The sequence below is a fragment of the Sinocyclocheilus anshuiensis genome, unplaced genomic scaffold, assembly GCF_001515605.1.
Source record: "Sinocyclocheilus anshuiensis isolate Anshui unplaced genomic scaffold, SAMN03320099.WGS_v1.1 scaffold1623, whole genome shotgun sequence".
Taxonomy (NCBI): Eukaryota; Metazoa; Chordata; class Actinopteri; order Cypriniformes; family Cyprinidae; genus Sinocyclocheilus; species Sinocyclocheilus anshuiensis.
The window spans coordinates 131,754-158,977 of NW_015553403.1; the positions used below are offsets into that span (position 1 = coordinate 131,754).

The 27,224-nt window shown below is 36.2% G+C and overlaps 3 protein-coding genes across 6 annotated transcripts in view; 2 read left to right on the top strand and 1 right to left on the bottom strand.

The window, feature by feature from the left end:
• Nucleotides 1-9,975, top strand: part of LOC107668304 (calcium-transporting ATPase type 2C member 1-like) — a 47,324-nt gene extending 37,349 nt beyond the window's left edge. For all 4 annotated transcript variants that reach the window (XM_016460139.1, XM_016460140.1, XM_016460142.1 and 1 more), the window contains 10 exons: nucleotides 1,023-1,193; nucleotides 1,996-2,093; nucleotides 2,386-2,436; nucleotides 3,026-3,192; nucleotides 3,302-3,370; nucleotides 6,042-6,158; nucleotides 6,279-6,426; nucleotides 6,926-7,021; nucleotides 7,265-7,406; nucleotides 8,348-9,975. In XM_016460139.1, coding sequence (XP_016315625.1) covers nucleotides 1,023-1,193; nucleotides 1,996-2,093; nucleotides 2,386-2,436; nucleotides 3,026-3,192; nucleotides 3,302-3,370; nucleotides 6,042-6,158; nucleotides 6,279-6,426; nucleotides 6,926-7,021; nucleotides 7,265-7,406; nucleotides 8,348-8,469 — 1,181 coding nt within the window. In that variant the 3' untranslated portion in view covers nucleotides 8,470-9,975. The remainder of the gene's footprint in view (nucleotides 1-1,022; nucleotides 1,194-1,995; nucleotides 2,094-2,385; nucleotides 2,437-3,025; nucleotides 3,193-3,301; nucleotides 3,371-6,041; nucleotides 6,159-6,278; nucleotides 6,427-6,925; nucleotides 7,022-7,264; nucleotides 7,407-8,347) is intronic.
• Nucleotides 9,976-10,846: 871 nt separating this feature from the next.
• On the bottom strand, nucleotides 10,847-14,132 carry LOC107668289 (protein asteroid homolog 1-like). Its single transcript, XM_016460111.1, has 4 exons — nucleotides 12,788-14,132; nucleotides 12,494-12,707; nucleotides 12,087-12,246; nucleotides 10,847-11,567 (listed from the first exon to the last, which is right to left on the bottom strand). Exons 1-4 carry the CDS (start codon nucleotides 14,090-14,092, stop codon nucleotides 11,114-11,116), a joined length of 2,133 nt encoding a protein of 710 aa, XP_016315597.1. The 5' UTR covers nucleotides 14,093-14,132; the 3' UTR covers nucleotides 10,847-11,113.
• Nucleotides 14,133-19,842: 5,710 nt separating this feature from the next.
• On the top strand, nucleotides 19,843-26,830 carry LOC107668277 (IgGFc-binding protein). The gene is made up of 4 exons (XM_016460097.1): nucleotides 19,843-19,897; nucleotides 23,459-23,558; nucleotides 24,009-25,217; nucleotides 26,343-26,830. The coding sequence occupies exons 1-4, from the start codon at nucleotides 19,892-19,894 to the stop codon at nucleotides 26,828-26,830; spliced, it is 1,803 nt and encodes a 600-aa protein (XP_016315583.1). The 5' UTR covers nucleotides 19,843-19,891.
• Nucleotides 26,831-27,224: the final 394 nt, after the last annotated feature.

A 27,224-nucleotide genomic window follows, 5' to 3' on the forward strand; every position in this document is an offset into this window, starting at 1 on the left:
TCCATATTCAAAACGTAATAATCACTTTAATGTAGCTTGCACCAACAGTCCTACATGGAAGCAGTTCCGGGGGTATGACGTATGAGGTCAGCGTTGTGCATGCGCCGGTGAGTCTCGTGAAAACCAACGTTTGTTTACAGGATCAAAAGAAGCAAAGTTTCCTTACTTTAGGAAAGGAAAACAAGTCTCCTCTTGGCTTATATCGAAATCCTCCGACGTTCTTCTTTACAAATCCTCGTTTTGTACTTCTAATTAGTGACCGTTGTTTTGTTTCGATCTCTCCGCGTGCGTCACTTCTGAGCGGAGCATGCGCAAAGCTGACCTCATACAATTCAGTAATTCTCCCGGAACTGCTTCTGTGTACAACTGCTGGCGCAAGCTAGATTAAAGTGATTATTACGTTTTGAATATGGATATTTTTCTTACAAAAACACATCGATTCGCTACAGAAGACCTTTGTTCACCTCCCGGAGCCGTGTGAGACACTTTTTTTTTTTTATGGAAGGGTGCTTTTTATTTCAGGTCTTTTGAACCGAAGCACTGCAACACCCGCTGAGTGCAACGATAGAGCTTGAAAGATCAAAGACAATTTTTAATATAACTCCGACTGGATTCGTCTGAAAGAAGAAAGTCATATACACCTAGGATGCATCGGGGGTGAGTAAAACACAGCCTAATTTTCATTTTTGGATGAACTAACCCTTTAATGTCAAACAGCTTTCCTGCCATGATCATATCACACATAACTTTGAAATGACACCCAAGTGTTTTTCTGTCAACTCTAATGGTGCTGCCTCAGTTGCACCCTAGCAAGTCTTTCCCAGCTTACAGCTGTTTGCATGTCATTTGGCTTGTTTTGATAAGATTAAGTTGTCTCCGAGGATGCCGAAGTGCTTTCACACATTGACATTCCTCTCTATTAGCGTCCTTTAATTAAAGCCATTTCATGGAGGACACAGTAATAATATTGAGGTCAAGCAGAGTTTGGCAGCAGCTGATGATGATGTCTTGTCCTCTGGCAGTGCTGGCGTTTGCTTCTGGATCTGAGATGGGCGCTCTTAGCTTCCTGGGGCTGGTGGGCATCATCGACCCTCCCAGAGCAGGAGTGAAAGAGGCAGTGGCGACGCTGATCTGCTCTGGAGTGGCGGTGAAGATGATCACAGGGGATTCAAAAGAGACTGCAGTGTCAATTGGTATGACATTCAACCATGTTATCCCTTTTCTGTCACAGTGCGTGTCTCTCCATCTTGAACATCTCACATTTTAGGCCTGGAAAATATAGCTACCATAGCTATAGCTAAAACGTCAAAATCTATAAATAAAGTCATGGTTTACACTGTTTTGCTGTAAATGAAAACAAAGAAGACTGCTATATTTTTTTAGATGCAGCAATATAGTGATATGTAATAAATTAAACTTCAATATTAGTATAAACAATTTTTGCTTACATATATTTTTGCTACAGCAGGTTAATACATTACAAATGGCTTTTGTGAGTAAGAATGCAAACAAGTTGTTGAATAACAGTTTTAAATAAATGTAACAAATGATTAATGAAAATGAATCCATTCTAATGCAATTTCTTTCTACTTGGCTTATTACAGTTTGCTAAAACTAAAACCATAAAAATATTTTATTTCAGCTAGTTGTCAAGGCGACGTTTCTTGATGATCTGAAATAACTAAAACTGAAATAATATAAACTATATAGACACATAAAAAAGTACTAAAACTAATAAAAATGACAACAGCAAAATTACTAAAACTAAAACAGGAAATATACAAATAAAAACTATTTCAAAATATATGCATACTATAATAGTATTTCAATTATACTAAAATAACACTGGTTGAATCAAGTGTAAAAACACTTGAAAAGAAAAAGATTTCTTTATAAATTTTTACCTTTCAGTTTGGACATTCTGAATCGACTTATTTTTAAATAAATAAATAATATATTTGCATATATTTATTCTATTGCCTCTCTTCACCACAGCAAGTCGACTGGGCCTCTATACCAAAGGTTCTCAATCTCTGTCTGGAGATGAAGTCGACCAGATGGACATCCAGCATCTCTCTCAGATAGTGCCCAGGGTATGAACATGCTCTTGTACACTCTAAGCTTCTACTCTGCACAAAGATCCAAAAGACTCACAGTCAGGCTTTGGACAGTTTTCAAGTCCACAAGTGTTTTGTAGGCACTGTGGCACACAAGGTTTATGGTACCTTTAATTTTGAAGCGATAGTAAAAACAGGGTTTTAAATGGATTCATGCAATAATTGAATCTTGAACATAACACTTTTTCTCATTTGTATCTGCCAATGTGTAAGGCTGTCATAAGAAGTAAGTGGTGCCATGAAATGAATTTGTAACTTGTCTCCACAGATAGTGGTATTCTACAGAGCCAGCCCTAGACACAAGTTAAAGATAGTTAAGGTGAGTACAGCAAACTGATTGTTTGTGATCATACTCCACATACAACCAAGGGTTTCCCAATCAGACAGAACGCGTTTTTTGCAGTGAGAGGCACCTTTTTTAAAATTGTTTACTATTGGCACCTCGCGTTTTTGTAGGAGCGTTCTGACCACCTGAAGTTGAAAAAAAAAATCAATTCTGAGCAGAAAAGCGCCCGACGTCATTCACGTTTTTTCCCATTGCCCAATCGAATGAATGGAGAGGCGGGCCTTCCGTTGTGGTGATGGAAGTTTACAGTTGCTTGGAACGACTGGAGCCTGCAATGATGGAGGAGAAACTTGTGGTGGCTGTCACGGGTTACCCGGAGCTGTATTTTTTTAAGGTTTCCGCTAATATGAAGCTGTCATGCTATAATGCTCGATTACACTGACAGGACAGTTGATTCGGTGGTTGCCTAGCAACAACAACAACAAAAAAACACAGCCCACTGCTCTTTTATAAATTAAAAAAAGTCAACCAAAAAATGGCAGTGCGGTGCACCTCGCGTTTTCAAACCTGAAAAATGCGTTCTGTCTGATCGGGGCCTTAGAAGTGCTCTTTCTGGCTTCAGTCCTTACAGAACATTGGTGCAGTTGTCGCAATGACGGGAGACGGTGTTAATGACGCGGTGGCTCTGAAGGCAGCAGACATCGGTGTGGCAATGGGTCAGACTGGCACTGATGTCTGCAAAGAGGCAGCAGACATGATCCTGGTAGACGACGACTTTCAAACTATCTTGTAAGCATACGCTATCTTGGGCTTTTTTGGCTTTATCAGACTTGTGAGGATATTGATGTACCGTCTGATGAGTCTACACATGTCCTCAAGCTTTTGCTTCTCACTCTAGGTCTGCTATTGAAGAAGGGAAAGGAATTTACAACAACATTAAGAACTTTGTGCGCTTTCAGCTGAGCACGTGAGTTGGCATTTTTCTCATTTTGTATCAGAAATGAAATTTTGTTCTTTTTACATATATATGTGGTGTACATGAAGCTAGATGGTTTTTTTAGTTGTTCTGAAGATTTTGTCTAGATGAGCTTAAAATTGATTTTATCTAACAGTGTGATTTTGAAATAGTTTGTGTTCCTCCATAATCACAAAAACTCATGGTTTTTATTTCTCTCAGCTTTGGTTTGATTACTATGAATACACTACTGTTCAAAGTTTGGGGTCGGTAAGATTTTTCGGTCAGTAAGAGTTCTCTTAGGATCACCAGGGTTGTATTAATTTGATCAAAAAATCAGTAAAATAGTAATATTGTGAAACATTTTTTTATTGCAATATTTTTTTAAAATGTAAATTTATTCCTGTGATGCAAAGCTGAAATTTCATCAGTCATTACTCCAGTCTTTCTAGTCGTGTCACATGGTACTTCAGAAATCATTGTAATATGCTGATTTGCTGCTCAAGAATAATTATTTGTTGTCAATGTTGAAAACAGTTATGCTGTATGCTGCTTAATATTTTTGTGGAAACGAATCTCTGATGAATAAAAAAAAGATACATTTTACTTTACATACAATTTTATATTATTTATTCTTTACTTAAATAATATACAATTATATATACTATATATATATAAGTCTGTTTTGCTGCAGCAGCGCCGATGGAAGTGGTTCACTGACTGTGCAGCACAGCCACACGCGCCACAGTTACGTTTGGGATAATTTTATTTTAAATGCCATAATGTCATAATGGGTTCTTTTTTTTTTTGGAGTAACTTTTGCATTTTGCAGCATTGAGGTTAACGATTAATCGATTAATTGATCGTTAATTTAAACGACGATCGATCATGATCGAAAATTGACATCCTAATATAAATATATATATATATATATATAGTGTCATGTGAAAAAGTTACCCTATTGAATTCCATGGTTTTCAGTATAATAAATTATCTGGTCCTTGGCAGGTCTTAAAAATTGGAAAATAAAACCTCAGATCAACAACAACATATGACATATCTGTGTCACAGTGTCTTTATTTATTTAACAAAAATAAAACCAAAATGGAAAAGCCATGTGTGACAAAGTTAGGACACCCTATGATTCAGTTGCCTGTAGATCCACTTTTAGCAGCAATAACTTGAAGTAACTTGAAGTTATCATTTTCTGTATGACTTTATCAGTCGCTCACATCTTTCTGGAGGAATTTTGGCCCACTCTTCCTTACAACGTTGCTCCAGTTTAATGAGGTTTGTGGGCATTTGTTTATGCACAGCTCTCGCCACAGCATTTCAGTCAGGATGAGGTCTGGACTTTGACTGGACTGCTGCAACCCCTTGATTCTTTTCTTTTCAGCCGTTCTGTTGTAGATTTGCTGGTGTGCTTGGGATCATTGTCCTGTTGCATGACCCAATCTTGGCAAAGCTTTAGCTGTTGGAGGGATGGCCTCACATTTGACTCTAGAATACTTTGGTATACAGAGGAGTTCATAATCGACTCAATGACTTTGAGGTGCCCAGTTCCTTTAGCTACAAGACAAGCCCAAAATCATCATCCCTCCACCAGCATGCTTGACTTTTGGTATAAGGTGTTTGTGCTGATATGCTCTTTAGGCTTTCACCAAACACGCCGCTGTGCATTATGGCCAAACATCTCCACTTTGGTCTCGTCTGTTCAAAGGACTTTGTTCTAGAAGTCTTATGGTTTGTTCAGATGCAACTTTGCAAACCTAAACCATGCCGTCATGTTTTTTAGAGTAGAGGATTTTTTCTGCCAAGCCTTCCAAATATGCCATGCTTGTCCCATATTTTTCTAATTGAACCGTCATGAACTTTATCATTTAACATGTTAACTGAGGCCTGTAGAGTCTGCGGTGAAGTTCTTGGGTTGCCTGCCATTGCCTGTGGAGTCTGCGGTGAAGTTCTTGGGTTGTCTGCCATTCCTTTGAGCGTTACACGATCTGTTCTTGGGGTGAATTTGCTGGGAAGACTACTTCTGGGAGGATTGGTGTCTGTTTTGAAAGTCTTCCACTTGTGAATAATCTTCCTCATTGTGAAATGATGGACTTCAAAATATTTGGAAATGGCCGTATTACTCTTCCCAGATTGATGGCAGCAACAATTGCTTCTCTAAGATCATTGCTGATGTCTTACCTCCTTGGCATTGTGTTAACACACACCTGAAGGATCCAGACCAGCAAACCGCAACAACTTCTGCTTTTATAGAGGTGTTCACACTTGCTGATGATCAGTTAAGCCAAAACTTCTGCTTTTATAGAGCTGCTCACACTTGCTGATGATCAGATAATCAGAGGCATATGATTAGCAGTGCCTGACCGTTACTTACCCTCTTAATTCCAATGTTAACAGTAAGGGTGTCCTTAGTTTGTCACACATGGCTTTTCCATTTGGCTTTATTTTTGTTAAATAAATAAAGACATGGTGTGATATGTCCATGTGATATGTGTTGCTGTTCATCTGAGGTTTTATTTTCCAAAATTGAATACCTGCCAAGGACCAGATATTTTTTTTATTATGCCCTAATACAGAAAACCATGGAATTCAATAGGGTGTCCTTACTTTTTTAAATGACTGTATATATCATCCAGGTTATAAATACTGTTGAAATGATCTCCTCCTTCAGGAGCATTGCTGCCCTCACCCTCATTTCCCTGGCAACACTTATGAACTTCCCCAACCCTCTGAATGCCATGCAAATCCTTTGGATCAACATCATCATGGACGGGCCGCCAGCCCAGAGGTAATAAACTGATTACTAGCAGATTTATCACCACCATTGATCAGGACTCAAATTTTAGTATAAGAACATTGAACATTGCTTATGTCAGAATAAGAATGAACTTTAATTTCTTTTTCCTAGTTTGGGAGTAGAGCCTGTCGATCTGGACGTGATCAGGAAACCTCCGAGGAACGTCCGAGACAGCATCATCACACGCAGTCTGATAGTGAAAATCCTAGTGTCGTCCTTCATCATTGTTTGCGGCACATTGTTTGTGTTCTGGAGAGAGGTAGGCAGTGTTCATCTGATGAGGCCTTCTTGAACATTTGTGTTCTGCTTTGTTTTTCATTTGTGTTCCATATATATTCAAAACAGGCCATTAGGTAAATGACTAAACGATTTGTTTGCATTGTGCCTTCTTTTTGTTTTAGAGGCATCATGCAGCTCTGTTTATATATTAACTATGTGGTTTCTTTTTTTGTTTGTCTACTTGAGAATTAACATGGAGCCTTGGTACACAAGTGCTATTACCTTGCCTAGCCTCTGATTGGTCAGAAACACTTAAAACAATGCTGTAAAATGAATGTGTTGTTATTTTCTGGGTAAAGGAGCTTCGAAACCATTCTGGAAACTGTAGTAGTTAATGAAGTACATTAAATTTGATGAAATAATTGCCTCCCGAAAGCTGCAGGAACAATGCCAAAAGCTTTGCAAGGAACCGTAAAAGCATGTTCTAGATTTTTTTTCCCACCACTTCCTTTCAGTCAGTTTTTTTCTTTTTCTTTCAGCTGCGGGACAATGAGATCACCCCACGGGACACCACCATGACGTTTACCTGTTTTGTGTTCTTCGATATGTTCAACGCTCTCAGTTCCCGATCACAGGTATAAGCAACATCAAAAATGAACAAAATGCACATACGTTTCCTGTTTACTTTCTCATGGGACATGTTAAGAACATGGGGGGAGCAGGATCTTAAACACTGCCACCTGCTGTATGGATTATGAGTCGTGTTGTTTAAAAAGTTCAAAGTGTCAAAGTGCATTTCGCTCTCTTTTATTAGTGTTTAAGTCTAGATTTTATGTCAGTGATTCATCAGAGGCCTCACTCTTTTTGTCATCCTGTAGACACGGATGGTGCATGAGATGGGCTTATGCAGTAACAGGATGTTCTGCTATGCAGTTCTGGGCTCCATCATGGGCCAACTCCTAGTCATCTACTTCCCTCCCCTACAGAAGGTCTTTCAAACTGAGAGCCTCAGCATTTTAGGTATGCAACCAAAAAACAGGAAACCACAGTACACAACATTTTTCACATCATGTACAGCAGAGCCCAAAAATGGTATGTAAAATGCAGAAGAAATAGATTCTGCATTACTTATAGGTCACAAAAAATTAAGAAAATATGTCACATTGATCATGCAAGCTCCTTGTACAGACAGTCAGATGTTCTTGCTTCTACTGAATCGCAAGTTCTTTTGAACATTCATCCTAGAGTGTTATTTTAGCTTTATTAATATACTATTATAGTATTTATTAATATTTTGTCAATTTTAGTTTTCATTTTAATTTGAGAAATTCTGTTTTGTGTGTGTTTTTTTTTAGCTTATTTAAAGTATATATATATATATATGTGACCCTGGACCACAAAACCAGTCTTAAGTCACTTGGGTATATTTTTAGCAATAGCCAAAAAAACATTGTATGGGTCAAAATTATAGATTTTTCTTTTATGCCAAAAATCATTAGGATATTAAGTAAAGATCATGTTCCATTAAGATATTTTGTAAATTTCCTACCGTATATATCTCAAAACTAAATTTTTGATTAGTAATATGCATTGCTAAGAACTTCATTTGAACAACTTTAAAGGCAATTTTCTCATAACACCGTCCTAAAGAACATTTATCAGGCTTTACTCTAACTGGATTTTCGAGTGCTGCTGTCATGAAAGCAAAAACTTTAATATCAAATATGAATTCTGAAATTAATCAGACTTTTCACTTAATTTGTTGAGCTGGTTAAATGATTGTAAAATTTAAAATCCTTTATTAAATGAAACAATTTTTTATTGGCATCTTGTGATTAATATGAACAGAAGTTTTCTTTTTTGTGTATTTCATTGCTATTTTAGTCGAGCACTTATTGTGTTTTGGATGTGCGTGCGTCACGTGATTTGTTCACTGATTTATGCACCGTCCTCCCGTGCAGATCTGCTGTTCCTGGTGGGCCTCACGTCCTCTGTTTGCATGGTATCGGAGGTCATAAAGAAATTAGAGAGACTCAGAGGAGGAGAAAAAATGGCAGACACTGACGATTTCCATGACGTATGACGCACATTGTGTCCCGTGCAGGAGTCGGAGGGTGGGGCTGGGGCACGTGGTTTGGAATGTCGCTCAGGCTGGTCTCGTACTGTACAAAACTATCGGTCAGGTCTGACCTGTATGTACAGTTCCTTTTTAAGGTCAAGACCAGGAGCTGATTGTGGAGTGATAACCTGGTCCTGACTGAAATGTCGTCTCTGACATGTGCTCTTGCCCGTGGAGATGCTTTGGTGTGCTGCTTTATGACTGTACTACTTCCCATAGCATCTGGACGAACTTTATTTATGAGATACTGTATCTGTCCATACAGTGGTTGTACTGAATTCTTGATTTAAGGGATGTATTATGATTTTTTTTTAATATTATTATAATTATTATTAAAAGGATTTTGTGTCTTTTAAATCTCCTTTTGTTTAAGCATTTCTGGTTAGAGGTTTGTGGAACAATGGGAATAATGCCTTTCTGCATTCCAGATTCCAAATTATGCTCGAATAATCATTTATTTTGCATTGGAGACTATTGTAAGCTTGTGCCCTCTTAATCCATGAGTGGAAGGTCCAGTGTTTGGTGGAACGGACCACTTAAAGTCTCATGTTTTGGGTCACGATGACACACGAGGTGTGAATTAAGACACACGTGATATGCTAAATCGTCACATAATGTACTTATAGCATCATGGATGCCATATTTATTTTATAACACCATGAAACAGGCACTGTTTAGGTTCTGATTTATAGTGAAACACTGCAAAGGCTTTCTCGTAATCTGCTTTTTATAACGATTTTCTATTTGAAGATACAGGATCCCACAATGTGATGGTGTTACGAGATTACAGGGTCCCACTTTTTGAGTTACATGCACTATTAGTTCTTATATTAGACTGATGATTAATACAACTGGCTTGTACAATTCCTTATCAGTTCCTCTGTATTTACATAGTATCAATACTATATTGTTACTTTCCTTGTGTTAATACACTGGTATTAGGGCCATCTGAAAATAAAATGCTTTTGCCTTTTCACTTTACTTTGGCTTTTCCTATAGTGATATTTATTTTCTCACCTGTTTGGTGCTCGGTTAGGTGAATGCTTAGTTCTTTAAAGGTTTAATGATGTAGTTGTCAGTTAAATGGATGCTCATTTTGGCTGTACAGAAATGTTCGACTAACCAGTCCTGACACTACCCCCCCCTCCACCCACCTATGCCAAAACACCTCAGTGCAGCCCAACGGCATTGTCTTATTCCCTGCCAACACTGTATCTTGTTAATAAGGTACAGCTAAAGATGATATAATTGAGTTTTTGCAGTATGCGATCATGTTTGTCCTTTCTATTGCAGGTAGCGTTTCTTTATTATCACTTTGTCCATATTTATTAATTGGTGAGATTCCTTTTCTGCCCTTTCTGTTTTCTGGCATTGCTGTTGCTTTGAAAACAACCAATGTAATACACTGATATTAAACAGTATAAAAATGTTCAATGAAGGGTGATAGGTAAAAAGCTTATTTTTAATTTTATGATGTTTTTTTTTCTTTCTGTTTTTAAGATTGTATTTATTTTATTGTGTTTTGCACAGCTGAAACCAGTAATCTGTTGTGGTCATTTCAGAACACAATTGTACAATAAACTTTTACAAATTAAAAAAAAAATGTGCATCTGAAGTTGATCATTGATTAATCTGATTATTTAACTATGCACTTTGGAAAACAATGTAATGCATGCACTACATTTTCAAGTCAAGTCAGATTTTATTCCATTCAAATCATTGAAATCCATGATGTTAATGTTTATAATACCTAAATGCCTAATTGTTTACATTTAACAGTTTAGTGCTAGGCGATAGGATCATTTACATATGGTGATAACATGAAAAATAAAACAGTTTAGAGTTGATTTATAACACTTTTTGGGATTATAGTCTACGTATGTGGATAACAACTTGTAGAACTTGTAGTTACAAGTTGGAGTTATTAATACATTATGCCGTGATATAGAAATCTGTAAGGTTATTTACACACGAAAGATTAAAATAGAAAAATATTTTAAGTTGATACTTCAATTAAAATACTCATGTTACTTAAAATACTCTGCTGAATAGGTTGAATTTGCATTGACAATCATAGTCTAAAGGCCCATTCACACCAAGAACAATAACTATATTAGTGTCCACCTGCGTCTTTAAATTCTCGAGCTCGTTATAGCAGGATTGATTCTGATTGGGTGTCAATGTTTTTATCGTTCATCAACTGGAAAAAAATGTTCTGAAAGTGATTCCAAAGATATCGTTTCACTGTGCCTTTATCGTTATAGCTGTGGTGTGGACTCTGCTACTCTGTAATATTAAGAATGATTTTTAGAACTATATCTTTATCATTATCTTTATAGTTATCGGCCTTGGTGTGAACAGCCCTTAATTCACCAAAATCCCAAAGTCCAACACCTTAATGCAAATATGGTACAATGATTTTTAGCTTAAATCAGGCAGTGATTATCAATAAATAATACAGGATGGCAGGACATGATGTGATTGTGATATACAGTAGACAAGCTGTCATTTTTTTTCTGGTAGCATGTCTTGTCTCATTTCCATTATTATAAGTGTATTAGTGCAAACACGTTTCTTTTTGTTGTTGTTTTTACAAGTCCTTTAAGGTCTACTCGAAGCATCTCCTCTCATATTTTTTAGAGGGATGATTAGCATTGCGAGCTTTAGCCTTGTGTCTGGTACGGATGGTGTAGGAAACGTCAGGAGTTTCACTCTTGTGATCCTTGGCTTTACTCTTCCTTCCTTTCCCATTAAGATCATCATCATCATCATCATCTTCACAGTCATTAATATCCTCATACATCAGATGTTCAAAGGAACTGCTCAGTTCATCTATAGGCTGATTCTGGCCGTTGTAGTCTCTCTGTGTTTTCCCAGCAGCTCTGTGCTCGAACCCGGTTCTCATTTTCTTGATGAAGTCGTCACCCACCAAGCTCACAACTGCATCCTCCAGCTGTTTGAAGAGCCGCTCGGCACTCGAGCCCCTCACCAGCAGACAGTCCAGAGTGATGCCTCTCCTGAGCTCTCTGACAACATGGTGCACCAGTGTTCCACCGTACAAACTAAACAACATGAGAACAGCACATTTAGTATTCATGTGCAACAACACCAGTGGACACTTTTAAAATGTAAATTTATTATTCATTCTAATATGCAGATTTGCTAACATTTCATATTATTATAGATGTTAAAAACGTTAATATTTTTGTGGAAACCATGATAAATGTTTTAGGGGTTCTTTGATGAATCGAAAGTTAAAAAGAACAATATTTGTGAATTTAAAAGTATGTTTTAAAAGTACTTTTAATCAATTTAATGCATCCTTGCTGATTAAAAGTATTAATTTCTTGAAAAAAATGTTTTTTGAATAGTAATGTGTATATACGGTGTACACACACACATATAGAGTATATATATAGATATATAAATAAGAATGTTTTTTTTCAAGCATTTTAAATTACATTTGGGAGGTTACAATCAGGAAGCAGAATTTTTAACATTGGAAATCAAAATGATAATTATTATCAAATAATGAATGAAAGCTTTCAAGATGTTTTATGAGTAATAAACGGATGTTTTACCATGCAACCTCTGGTTCAGATACGGGAAAACACAGTAAACTATTGAGACAGAGACTCCACTTCAGGCAGGACTGCCACTGGCTGTATAGATGAGGTGTTTCATGCTCCAGATCCATCCTTCTTCCAGCAGCTTGTAGTTTCTTAGGACTCAACAGCATGTCTAAATCCCCAAACCAAAAAATATCATGTATTCACACTTTTTTATGTTACGTACTGGCTTAACACATTTCAAGAACCTCAGCAAAGTTTTTGCCATTTTTCCCATTCCATTTAGGTAATCAGTTCCTCATATCACCATTACATGACAATGGTGGCATACAAAGTATGTGCCTGAGGTTGCTTTATTACTTTATTGCATGCTATATATCTTCTGCTAATATGATAATGACATATGATAACTTCAATACCTTTATGTGTTTTAGGTGTACTGCTGAACTTTCCATAGACCATTCCCAGCAGCAGCCCCCAAAGATGCACTTGGGACGGCTGAGGCTGTGCGTTTACTAGCCAGTAATGTGTCACAAACATTTGCAGATGTAGAGCAGGTTGGATCCCTCTGAACATCTCAGATGACACACCCAAAGTGTCCAGGAGCACCTGAAGTCGCACACTGAGTGGTTCCTAGAAACATTACAATGACAAAAACTTTAAACCAAACAATTTAATTTCACTTCAAAAGAGAGCTAAGACATCTTCATTACCTTCCGTAATGTTTCTAGTTGAAGTCCTTCCATCACCCCGGTCTGTATGGCTTCAACTTTCTGAATGCTTAGTTTCGATTGCTGTCTGCCGTATTCCTCTACATAACACTTACTTGTGCCAGTAAATGTCTTTATGTCTAACGCTTGTTTATCTGCTGTCTGTTGTTCTCCCAACAAAAGTAACCCGTAAATCACCTGGCGTATGGGACGAGAGGTTTCACTGCTACAGGGGAGTTGGAAATCTTCAACCTGAGATGTCATAAAAACCCTTTGATGTACCAATGCATCGATAATGGAGGAGCTCATCTTTCCCTCAAGTAGGCGCTTCAAGGTCCATTTAGGTAGAACTTGCAGAGGACCTGTACAAGTTGTACGGGGAATCGTCTTTGAGTCGAAGAACTGGGCAAGAGAGCCAGGGAAGAGCTTGTACTCGTGGATTCCCTTGGAAAGTGCTTCTTGGGTGATGGCTTTTTCTTTGTCGTCCGTTAGTTTCAGCAAAGCACTAACAGCTGCTTCTGGCTCTGGAAACTGGGATAACCAGTTAAGCAAACCATCAATGTGGGCATGCTGTGTGCCAGGAACTGAGTACTCTGCCCAAGTCAGGCATTTGATATTTTGCAGCTTCACATAATCATTGCCTAAGATGGAAGCAAAAACTGGTAGAAGGTCTGTGTTCATATTGAAAGATGCACAGAATTTGCCCACTGTAAAGTGTTTGGCTTGGATGAATTTTTTGTTTGTCTGTCTGTCCACTTTCACGTTTTTCCACTGGAAATGTGTGATTGGCAGGAGTCCCGCCTTGAGGTTGAATATATAGAAGTCACTGTCATTGGACAAAACTGGACAGTTCCACTCTTCAGCCAAAGCAGCAATTTCCCAGTCAGCCTCTTCAAGACACTGAACCAGCGGTACCTTGAGCTTATGAAGGAGCTGTCTGAAGACATTTTTAATGAGAATAGGAAGGACCTTCTCTTTCTTCCCCACAGACAGGGCAAAGGCTGCATTTATTTTGTCCTGTTTTCGTTGCCTAATAGTCTCCCATTTTTTGTCAGTGTGGTCAGCCCCGCCATCAAGTACAACATAAGGGTGAATGGCACAGGCTCTGAGGTTCTTAAAGAATTGTATGATCAACTCCTCAAAGGCGTCATAGTCTCCTCCATGCATCTGATCCAAATTACAGTCAAAGTACAGGGTGTAGTATAAGTTGCATCCATCGATTATAAGTTGTTTGTCTCTAAAAGCCCAGCTCCTTAAATCATTTCTGTTCCTGCTTTCAATGTAGGTCTTCAGTCCTCTGACTCCCATGTTGACAAAATGGTTGTCACTAACTTTAGCAATATTAAGTCGTTACTTGCTGTGAAAGTATAATAAATAATTTTCCAATTATTCAATTGTAATTATTTATTCATTTATTATTTACATTGTATAATAAGTTAAATTGAATAATTAAATTTAATATCAACTATTAAACATAAACAAATGCGTTGTCACGGTGACGATAACGATATGCAGCACAGTGACAGCTACGGAACTTTCTTCAAACAACAGCAGTATAAACAACTACATAATTCCTCTGCTATGCCAAATGTCAAATATCGTTCTTGTTTTGGACTAGATGTAATTCTAAAGTAATATGTTTAAGCAGAAATAATAGTACAGTAATTAAAAAGAACTTACCGAGTGGTGTGCAAGTGTGTGAGGCGTCTGTGCGCTGCATGTATCTGAATACGATGTAGATCTTATTATATGAAATCGAAACTTACAATCTTAGGACGTTAGGTATTTCCACGAAAGCGAAACCATGGCCTCAGGATCATAAATAAAAACATGACCGTCATGGATACTTCTAACATAAATATATTCATGAATCACCTGGGTGTGTGTATGTGTGTGTATGATGGTATTTATCCCTGAAACATGATTCCTAATAGGCAGTAGCCTATTTCGTTTTAAAGAGACACGTGAAGCAACAAATTATTTTTTAGATGCATTACTCTCCAAAAGTTTCGTTTGTTCGTTCGTTCATTCTGTTTATTTCTTTATTTCTTTATTTATTTATTTTCAGATAAATACAGTGGTGGTAAAATGTTAAAAGAACAAATTATAAACTAAACTATATTAGTTTATTTATTAGTAGGCTGTACTCTTCATGATCAATAGGCTACCAGTTTGAGGCAGTTTATGCAAAGCTGTGAAAAGAGCGTGCATTTTGAATGACAAATATGCTTTGCAAAAAATGACGTGTTTCATTTATAACAAAGCATATTTGTCATTCAAAATCACAACCACACGATGTGATTTGGTTCAGTGAGAAGGCTGTGATACGCTTATGAGGTAAGAATATCTTTATGTGGAGATATTAGAGATTAGATATTAGATTTTAGAGATGTATAACAGTCAGCCCAATGAAGGATGACAACATGTCTTGTTGAATGTATAAATGTTTTTTTTTTATATATATACAGTAAATACTGATATTAATATATAAAGACTGGAAAATACATATTAAACTTTTTAAGAAGCATGAAGCATTAAGAATTTTGGAAAATAACTATAAAATTAGAAAGTTAGTACCTATTATATGAGAAGTTATAGCTACCCTTTATTTGTCTGGGGGGGAAAATAACTAGTTTATATTATTGAAACATGTCAAAGTAGGATATTTATTAGTTCATTCTTATTATTGACAGTGCTTATAAACAATCTTCATGAATATTTAAGAAAATTGTTTTATTTACATGAATAATTATTTATTAGTTCATTCTCATTAATAACAGTGCTTAAAACAATCTTCGTGAATACTAAAGAAATGTTTGTATAACAAAGTAAATGTAAGGTTTCATTTAATGAATAATTATATGGTTGCATTATTTACATTTTTAAAAGGTTACTCTTGTCTTAAAAGGTAAGTTTTGTGAGTTCATATAAGTGAGTACGTGTTTTTTGTCTCATAGGTGTTCATGTATTGTCAACTGTCAATGTGCTTTGTACATTTCATTAGATCAATCACATTTACACACAATACACACAAGTTGTACATTTTTTAAAAGTAAACTTTTTAAGCTGATACAATTTAAAATAACATTCTTAGTTTAATTTAATAAAACGGAGAGTTCCGGTCCTTGATTCTGATTGGCTGAGCCACGTTCGAAGCTGTTGTAAATTACTCTACAAACATACACCTTTGTTTACGTTTGTGTGTTTCTCAGCAACCACTTTGTTGCAACCACAACTGATTCTGAGAGGAACTACATTGTTTGGTGGAAGAATAATGTTTTTATTAATATCATTACACTTTATTTGCTCTGTTTTATTTTGTGAAACCTTACTACGTATATGGAATAACCGTTTTATAAAAGCAATAAGCCCCGTGAAGCCGTGGTTTACAGTGAATTTAAGCTAAGGGGGTTTTAGGCATTCCGCTTCGGATGCAAACTGCAAACTGTTGCCTTTGTTTTTTACATTTCTAAATACACTCCGTTGTTTCACTGCAGCAAATATATGCTAATATAAAAACAAGTGCTCCTGTAGCTCTCACACTATTGATTTACAAAGCTATAAAACAAGCAGTGTGAAAATGGTGTAAAATGAGAATGGTATATTGCAAAATATAAAACGAATGATTTAATATGACTGACACATAGGGTCACATGTTTTTTTTCTCTCTCTCTTTTTCAGATCACTGACAAAAATCAGGACAGAAATCATGCTGACTATTCTTCTGATTATGGCAATAATTGGCCAAGGTAAGAAATGCATCATTAGTGCTTTCTAAATAGATCCATTCTTCATATATTGCTGTTTTAGTCCTCTTGAGGCCTAATAAAAGGCATGTTCTGTCGGCATGATATTAATAACTCTTGGTTTAACAGGTCAATCATGGGACAGCCTTGGAGAAAGCTTCGTCACAATATTCCCAGAGAACATAGCCTTCTACTATCCACTTAGTCCAGTGAACTCTCTCAATATCACCACTGTCCTTCCCAACACTGTGGTGGAAGTCTTCATCTCAGGGCAGTTGACATACACAAACACACTGCCAGCAGGAAAGCCGGTAACTGTGACCTTGCCAGTGGATATTGAGGAATACCAATTCGGTGAAACTTCTCAGACTGTCAGAATCAGTAGCACGAAGCGCATCGTGGTGCAATCAATCAGCAAGAAAGCAGACAGTGTGCAAACTAATGTCATTCAGCCTCAGAAAAATCTTGGTACAATTTATACCATCCCCTTGCTGAATTACAGGCAGATGATCAATACTTTTTATCAATCGGCAAGAAATGTCAGCAAGAGATACAACTCCTTCAGGCTGGTAATTATCAACGGAGAAGATCAGATTAATAATGTCAGAATTGTAAAAAGGTCTACAGACGAGATTTACATACTCAATCCGTTCACCGCTCTCCAGCTTCAAACTGACGGGACAGAAACTGAGATTTATTCTGATTATAGAGTGGCTGTGATGCTGACCCATCCATGTGTAGAGATGGAAGAATGCAGATGCAACATGGTGCTGAACCAACTTTATCCCGACGCTCAGTGGGATAGCAGATTTGTTGTACCCTCAATACTCAACACCAGCAACTTTTGGCTACATGTGACGTCCTCAATGAAAACCAGTGCCAATGGCGGGGATCTAGAATCGAGTACTGTGGATGCCTATTCCTCAAAACTCCTGTCCCTTCCATCTCTGCAGTTAGGATCCCAGTTCATCAACACATCAAATCCTGCTTCCCTCAGGCTTGTCAGTCCAAGCGGCATCATCATTGAACCGATCTCCCAATATAGGTTCTCTGCGTGCTACCTAGTGCCTGTCAGCTCGACAGATGCCAAGGCCTTAATCATAGCAGAAACATACTACAGGGATAGTGTGTATATAGATAATGATTTGCTTTTATCTACTAAATGGAGTCCCATCGCCAATTCAGTGTACTCATCGGTGTCAGTGTCTCTTGATGACACACACATCATTTGGCATCCATCCACAAAGATCGCCGTGTACGTGTTTGAGAAGAGCACAAATGTGTATGGAGGCCCGGCTATATCTTTAAGTGCAAAGCCAGGTAAGAAGTACAGTATATCTGTTGGTTGCTTTTTTTTAGAGGGTGATGGTGATGTCAGCTATGTTCATAATTGTTCTTTTTGTATTATGTAGTGTATTATGCTAACATCAACACAAGTGCATGAATTGCTTCATAGAGATAGTTCATCCAAAAATGAAAATTCTGTCATTACACTCTTAGAAATAAAGTTTCTTTATTGGCATTGATGGTTCCATAAAGAACCGTTAACATCCATGAACACGTTCAACAGGCAAAAGGTTCTTTATAGTGGAAAAAGGGTTCTTTAGAGTATTAAAATGTTCTTCACATTAAGAAAAAATGGTTTTTTTAAGAAAGGTTGAAAGGTTCAACCCAACCCAAAATTCTATGGCATTGCTGTGGAAACAACGCATTTGAAATCTTTATTTTTAAGAGTGTGTTTACATTCCCTCATGTCAAACCTCTATGACTTTAAGATATTTAAAAAATGCTTTAGTGTTTGTTGTCCATTTAATGAAAGTCAGTGGGGGCCAAAACAACATTGGACCCCACTGACTTTCATTTTATAGACAACAAACACTAAAGCATTTTTCATTGTAAGAACAGTTCTTCAAAATATAGATTTTAGTCATGGTCCACAGAAGAAAGAAAGTCATATAGAACATGGAATGAAATGAGGGTAAGTAAATGACGACAATTTTCATTTTTGGGTGAACTGTCCCTTTAAGTAGGGGGAAATTGGTCTAGTTATTACATTACTATTTCTAGTTATTACATTACTATTTCTAAAGTTAGATTTATTTTTTTAAGTCAATTTCTGTACACACACCTTGTTATCTTTCCACTGTTATTGCAAGGAAAAAGTTCATAGCTCATTGAACGTTGGCCCAGTAGCAATGCATGTTGTCACAATGTAAACCTCCCATTAATAGAACCGAGATTTTTTAGCAAAATTTTAGCAGTAAAATAATTAATCAGCAGCAAAAAGTACAACGTAACCTACAAACATATCCAACCATTGTTTTTGCTAACAGAAACTGTAATTAATAAAATGTATGAAAGATAAAATAATATGTGACAACATGCCCTGATCTGATATTTACTTATTTAAAAGTACATTTGTCATATAAGCAAAGTTATCCTTTTGGTTAAAATCTGCCATAAGTTAACACTATCCTGAATGTGTACTAGTGTGGTTTTATTGTGTTCACTTGTTTACTCTGGAATTAAAGCAAAAATATGATGATATTGGAATTTGGAGAAGTAAACTGTAAAAAAAATGTATTCTAATTTATGAAAGTATTGAACAAAATTTTTTTGAAGCAAACTTAAAAAGTATTTGATTTTGATTTTTGTCTTTAAATCTTTTAGTTACTGAGTGTGGCAACTACACTCTTAAAAATAAAGATTCTTTATTGGCCTCTATTGTTCCATAAAGAATTTTTTTTTTATGTAACTAAGAAAAAATGGTTCACTCTTAAAAATAAAGGTTCCAAAAGTGGGTTTTCACAGCGATACCATATAAGAACCACTTTGGGTTCCCCAAAGAACCTTTCAGTGACGAGGTCTTATAAAAGAACCATTTTTTTTTTCTAATAGAAAACCATTTTTTTTAATAGTATAATTAATTTATTTCACTATAAATATACTTTTGTGCAATGGAAATGTTCCTTGGAAGACAAAGGTTCATGGAACCACAGATACCAATGAAGAACCTGAATTTTTAAGTGTTCTTTTCAGAAGTCTTCACTGAAAGGTTCTTTGGGGATCCAAAAATGGTTCTTCTGTGGCATCATTGCAAAAAAAAAAAAAAACTTTTTGGAACCTTTATTGTTAAGAGTGTATGATAATTCTATACTTCTTATGTACTTACTCAAACATTAGTGTTGTGTTTGTGTGCATTTAGACCCTTTAGGCTGTGCGTTTGTTCCTTCTAAGTTTGACATCATCATCACACCTCAAACCTGGCCTGAATCTCAACAGTACTGTAAGCTCATGAGTGACGAGTTATTCAGTCCCAGCAATGAAGAGGCCCAAGCGGAGATGACCAACATTCTGAATAATGAAGGTATGAATGAGAGGCTCTGGATCGGTGTGCGTCGCAGTCTGATGACGTTAGAATGGTACCGGCAGAAAGGTAACAGCTCACAGAACTTGCCATACACTCGGTGGGGAACCGGGGAGCCAGGTGATGCTGTGAAGGGCATGTGTGCTTCAGTATTCCCAAACCCAAGCATGGATTTCCATTGGGAAACTACGCACTGTTGTACTCAGTTGAAGTCTATCTGCTACACAAGGGCTCAGTACTTTCTGATCTAAAATGAGACAGCTAGTAATTCTCATGTTCCAGAAAATGAAGCTTAGTAATAAAATCTGGCCAGGGAAAACAAGTTGCCAGAAGTTTAAGGTAAAAAAAAAAGAGGATGACATTTTTGTTTCTTTATAGTTTACGATTTATAGCTGTATACATTAAATTATATATTGTTAATATACAAACCTCATTAACCCTCATGTTGTGTTGCAGTCATTTTGACCCAGAGAGGATTTTGCTTTTCCTGAAAATCAGTTTTTGGAACTGATCGATCATAGGCCTCACTGATCTGAGCTTATGAACCTCAGTTTTTGAGTGAATATTACCAAAATTATCCACAAGTAATGTGGAGGTGCGTAAACTTAAAGCCTACGATCAATCGGTTCCAAAAAGAAACTATAAGAATCTGTTCTAATTAAAAGAAAAAACAAGTTGACAAAAGATTGAATTCAGGTTTTGGTGATAATATAGCTAAACGAGAGATTTACAAGCAATATTTTAAAGGCTGGTCATTTTTGACTGGTTTTCAGCACAGCACAAGGGGGTAAACCAAAATAAGTCTAGTTTATGTTAATAAATAAGACAGAATAAAGATGTCAAATTACATATAAGTAGACGTGAAGTTGTTTTGTCACAAATACCTCCAGAAAGTTCACATTGCTATTATAACCATGAATACTGTATGCAGCCTTATCTTATGATCTTATTCACAATGTTCACACTGTTTATCTAGAAACATTACTTTTTATTGTTATTAGCACTTTATATTTCCAAAATGTAGATATATGCTTTCAAAAAATAATGATTTAATGATACATTAAAACATATCTTAAAAATCCATCTGCATAGCATTGTGTAGGAAGTTTTTTTTCCCAAATAAACTTTCAGACCGCAAACCTTGTGCATGCATTGTTTTTCCTTTACATTTACATTTATGCACTTAGCAGACAATTTCATTCAAAGCGACTTACAATACACTCTCAGACAAAAAAGGTACAAAAGCTGTCACGGTGTGGTACCTTTTCAAAAATATACCTTTGTTACCATTTTAATACCCCTAAAAGATGCATATTGGTACCTTAGTCTCATAAGTACCTTGGTACCTAAATGGTATTTTGGTATTTGGTACCTAAATGGAAAAGATACCTCCTCAGTGACAGCTTTTGTACCTTTTTTTCTAAGAGTGTAGAGGCATTGAGTGATGAATATATAGCAAGTGTTATATGACTAATAGTAATGTCACCAGCTCATTATGCAAACTTGCGTGGAGGCACTAAATGTGTTTTGAATGCAAAATGGGCCTGTTGTTGGAAAAACACACAAAAGAAGATTACTTTGCTCAGAGAGTGGAAGACCTGTGATCTTGAAGCATCAGGTAAGTCATCAGGTTTACATAACAGAATATGTTAATACTGTACTACATGAGTATGTTTATGGTCTGTCTGTTGTTGTTGAAAATGCACTATGGGAATTCAGGAATAATTTCTGTCTGATTTAGTATTGGAACTACAAATTTAGGAACATTTTGAACTAAGAAGTTTAACTCTGACTCGGGCTGGATCAAGAAGTTAATGATAAACTTGACAATTATGCATGGGTTATGTTTGTGACTTCATAATCCATGTTCACTTTTATAGCACTTATAAATGTAACTGACATTAATCAGTTTTGTTTGAGTCAATTATATTATTTATTATGACTGAATCAAAAATAAATAACTCAAATCTGTTCTAATTAAAAGAAAAAACAAGTTGACAAAAGACTGAATTCAGGTTTTGGTGATAATATAGCTTAACGAGAGATTTACAAGCAATATTTTAAAGGCTGGTCATTTTTGACTGGTTTTCAGCACAGCACAAGGGGTAAACCAAAATAAGTCTAGTTTATGTTAATAAATAAGACAGAATAAAGATGTCAAATTACATATAAGTAGACGTGAAGTTGTTTTGTCACAAATACCTCCAGAAAGTTCACATTGCTATTATAACCATGAATACTGTATGCAGCCTTATCTTATGATCTTATTCACAATGTTCACACTGTTTATCTAGAAACATTACTTTTTATTGTTATTAGCACTTTATATTTCCAAAATGTAGATATATGCTTTCAAAAAATAATGATTTAATGATACATTAAAACATATCTTAAAAATCCATCTGCATAGCATTGTGTAGGAAGTTTTTTTTCCCAAATAAACTTTCAGACCGCAAACCTTGTGCATGCATTGTTTTTCCTTTACATTTACATTTATGCACTTAGCAGACAATTTCATTCAAAGCGACTTACAATACACTCTCAGACAAAAAAGGTACAAAAGCTGTCACGGTGTGGTACCTTTTCAAAAATATACCTTTGTTACCATTTTAATACCCCTAAAAGATGCATATTGGTACCTTAGTCTCATAAGTACCTTGGTACCTAAATGGTATTTTGGTATTTGGTACCTAAATGGAAAAGATACCTCCTCAGTGACAGCTTTTGTACCTTTTTTTCTAAGAGTGTAGAGGCATTGAGTGATGAATATATAGCAAGTGTTATATGACTAATAGTAATGTCACCAGCTCATTATGCAAACTTGCGTGGAGGCACTAAATGTGTTTTGAATGCAAAATGGGCCTGTTGTTGGAAAAACACACAAAAGAAGATTACTTTGCTCAGAGAGTGGAAGACCTGTGATCTTGAAGCATCAGGTAAGTCATCAGGTTTACATAACAGAATATGTTAATACTGTACTACATGAGTATGTTTATGGTCTGTCTGTTGTTGTTGAAAATGCACTATGGGAATTCAGGAATAATTTCTGTCTGATTTAGTATTGGAACTACAAATTTAGGAACATTTTGAACTAAGAAGTTTAACTCTGACTCGGGCTGGATCAAGAAGTTAATGATAAACTTGACAATTATGCATGGGTTATGTTTGTGACTTCATAATCCATGTTCACTTTTATAGCACTTATAAATGTAACTGACATTAATCAGTTTTGTTTGAGTCAATTATATTATTTATTATGACTGAATCAAAAATAAATAACTCATTCACGTAAGAACTGCACAGCTTCACAGCTTTATATTCCTCAAACACTTTTATGAACTCTTTTATTTTACTCTTTAAATTTCAGACATAATTGTTATCTCTGCTGGAAAACAACAATGAAAACATTTGAAAATCAGCCTAAGCTGGTTTGTTGGTCTTCCAAAACAAAACAAACCAGACAAACAAACCATATCAGGCAGCTTTTTCAGCACAGGAGCAATAAAAGACAAAAAAAGACCAGTTTTATGTATCAGATTTATCCATCTCTTTTTTTTCTAGCTTGGTCGAACACCAGTAGCTGCTCAAATCAACTGTCCTGGAAACCACAGAGTGACCGTGATGCTGTTTCATCTTATCTTCATGTCATTGGTTTGCTCGGGTAAATCATCTTTCACATTTGCACAATTGCACACGTACAAAGTTGATGTAATCACTGAATATATAAATCTCATTGGTTTTATTGTTGTTTTATGCGTCATTACACAAATTGTTCTGTATTTTACAACAAAAAAACTGCATGTAAAGGGTAGTGTATACAGTCAGCTAGCCATTGGCAAGATGGTCAGGTCTTCACCCTGTTTTGAGTTTATTTTGCTATTAAACTGACTGACTGTACATTCTCTAACCTGTTACACAGCTGCTTAGCAAATCAGTGGTCATGACATATTGATCTGAGTCGAAGTTTTTTGAGAAGAAAGAGTACAGAGTGACACATGAGAAACTAGACCTTAGGCTCACACTGTGGGAATGTTATTTCAGAATATATATACTCTACAGAGAATATCTATATCTGTATACAATTCATTATTTTAAACTGATGATTTGATAGGGCTGTCAGTGGAGAGCTATGGAAGATACTTCATCACGGCATTCCCAGAAAACACTGCCTACTACCATCCACAGGAGTCCTCCAACACGCTCCAAATTACTGCTTTCTACGACAACACCCTCGTCTCAATCACCATCAACTACACAAAAGTGTTTTATGATAAACTACAGTCTGGCCAGTCTAAAATTGTGCATTTTCCCAAGTACATCGAGCAATATCAGTTCACAAACTCCCCTCTTTTTGTCAGAGTCAACAGCACCCAAAAGATCGTGGTGCTTTGGCTCAGTCAACGTGGGGACAGTGTGCAGTCTAATGTTGTTCAACCTGTAAAAAATCTCGGAAAGTGGTATTCAATCCCATTTATCAATTACAATCAGATGATGGCATCCTTGTACAATATGTCAGATCAGTTAGCTCCAGACAACTGGAGATACAATTCGTTCAGACTGATCATTATCAATGCTGAGAACTCCATTAACTTAGTCACCGTCCGAAGTATCAGCCCGGATGGTCCAAAAGCATTTAATATTACGCTCAGGCCTTACGAACTTTACCAGTTCCAAACTAACGGTTCGGAGATTCAATTGGACTCTTTTGGCACCATGGCTGTGCTGTTAACCCACCCGTGCGTAGAAACTACAGGATGTGATTGCAATATGGTGGTGAGCCACGTTCTCCCCCGAAATCTGTGGGGTGACACGTTTGTTGTGCCGTCGGTGAAGAACCTGAATACAGCTTGGCTGCAAGTGACGAACACAACGAAAGTGAGGCTCAAAGGCGTAAATATAAAAACTCAGCAGTCCAATTCTTCAGAGCTAATTCCCTTCCCGAAGCTCAAGAGTGCGTCTCAGTTAATCAGTGCATCAAATATGGTGTCCATCAGACTTATTAGTCCAGGCTTCGTCTTAGAACTCATTCCAGAAACCATGTTCGCCGCTTGTTACCTGGTTCAGATGAACTCGACAGAAGGTGAGGCCGTTATCATAGCTGAAACATCCCGTAAGAACTATGTGTATATAGATGGCAAATTACTTCAATTCACTGACTGGAAACCCATTCCCTATTCAAACTACTCTTCGATATCTGTGTCGCTTAGTGGCACGCATGTCATCTGGCATCCAACCTCCAAGATCGGAGTGTACATGTTTGAGAAGATGGAGGGTGGAATTCCTTACGGAAGCCCAGCTGTCATTTTAAATGATGACCCAGGTAAAATTATACCTTTTTTTTTTTTTTTTATCCAAGAGTAAATTAAAGTCAATATCAAATGATACTTGTAACCTTTTTTACTCCCATTTTAGGAAGGATGCAATATTATGTGGTTTATGAAGTCAGGAATTGATTGAATTGTGATTGGATTTGCTAAATTAGGATATTATCATATGTCTGAATGGCACATGACATGAAATTGGTTTCAATTGCAATATGTTTTATATAATTATATTCATTTATAATGCATAAAATAATACTACTACTATACACTACAGTGTAAAACTGGTATTTTATTAAAGGAATCCATGCTTTTACTCAGCAAGGATGCATTAAATTGATAAAAAAAAGTAACGGTAAACACATTTACATTGTTATAAAAAAATAACTATTTAAAACAAAATGCTGTTCTTTTGAATTTTCCATTCTTTAAAGAATTCTAAAACAAAAATGCATCACAGTTTCGACAAAAATATTAAACGGCATAGCTGTTTTCAATAAGAAATGTTTCTTGAGCAACAAATCAGCATATCAGAATAATTTCTGAAGGATCATGTGACACTGAAGACATGAAGTAATGGCTGATGAAAATTCAGCTTTGTCATGATAGGAATAAATTACATTTTAAAATATATTACATTAGAAAACAGTTATTTTAAGTAATAATATTAGTAAGCAATATTACTGTTTTTACTGTATTTTGATCAAATACTGTAAATACTGCCTTGGTGTGCATAAGTGGCTTTTTTTTTCAAAAACATTTAAAAAAATCTTACTGACCCCAAACTTCTGAACAGTAGTGTATACAAATAATTTAGTAATTTTTAGAGTTTGACAGTAAAAATCAGTGTCAACTTTTATTGTATGGAAATGACTAGCTCAGAAAATGTATGTTTAAAAAATCTCTTCCTGACATTTCCTTATGAACATGTAACACACATTTTCTTTGCAGTAACATAGACAGATGAATCATACAAGACCAAGAATAATTTTTTAATTAATTTGGATTTCATGCTGACTAATATACATTACATCATCCTACTTGAAGTTACATTAAAATGTGAATGAAATCAAAATTCACAGTGCAGACTGTAAATGTGTCAACGTATGCTTGTGTGCTCACAGATCGTGATGGCTGTGTGGCAGATTCTGCACATTATAAGACCACTACTGATGTCATGACATGGCCCGAGTCCCATCGTTACTGCTTAAATATATCTTACCAGCTGAGCACACCAAGCAGCGAAATGGCCCAAAAAGAGATGACCAACTTTCTGCAAAACAACAGAGGTCCCGGGTATCTCTGGATCGGTCTGCGGCGCAGTCTGTTCACGTCAGAGTGGTACTGGCAGAAAGGCAATGACAGTGAATCCAGCGTGAGCTTCACGAAGTGGGCTGATGGGCATCCAGATATGCCCTGGAAAGCTTTGTGCGCTGCTGTGTCCCAAGATGCCAACAAGGAGTTTTCCTGGAAGAGTGTGTCCTGTTGCTCTAAGCTTGGGCCCATCTGCTACAAACAGGCCAAATACTTCAGTGATATGACCTTTAATACACTATATGATCATTTTAGAATTACTTACCCAAAGGTCTGTCCTTCATGTCCAAATTCTTGACCTTTTATTTGAAGTTAGTAACTGCAATAATAAATCATATTACAAAAGTTTAATCATGATTCTTAGTAAAATTAATCAAATTGCTTAATTATAGAAACGCTAACTGTCTATTACAGAGCTGTTACTTTATAGTATTTTTTGTTGTTTTATGTGCATAATATAAAGCAATATTAACATTTAAAAATATATGGATCTTCTGAAAACACAATAAAAGTATATATATATATAAGCTATATATAATGGCTTCACATACTGTTATTGCACAAACCAAAACTGAATATCCTCTCAAATATGACAACTATCAAAACTTTAATGTCTAATGTACTGCATGGTGATCGAAAGTGAAGGCAAATAAAGTGAAATTAGCTCCTGTTGTAGGTGAATACAAGCATAT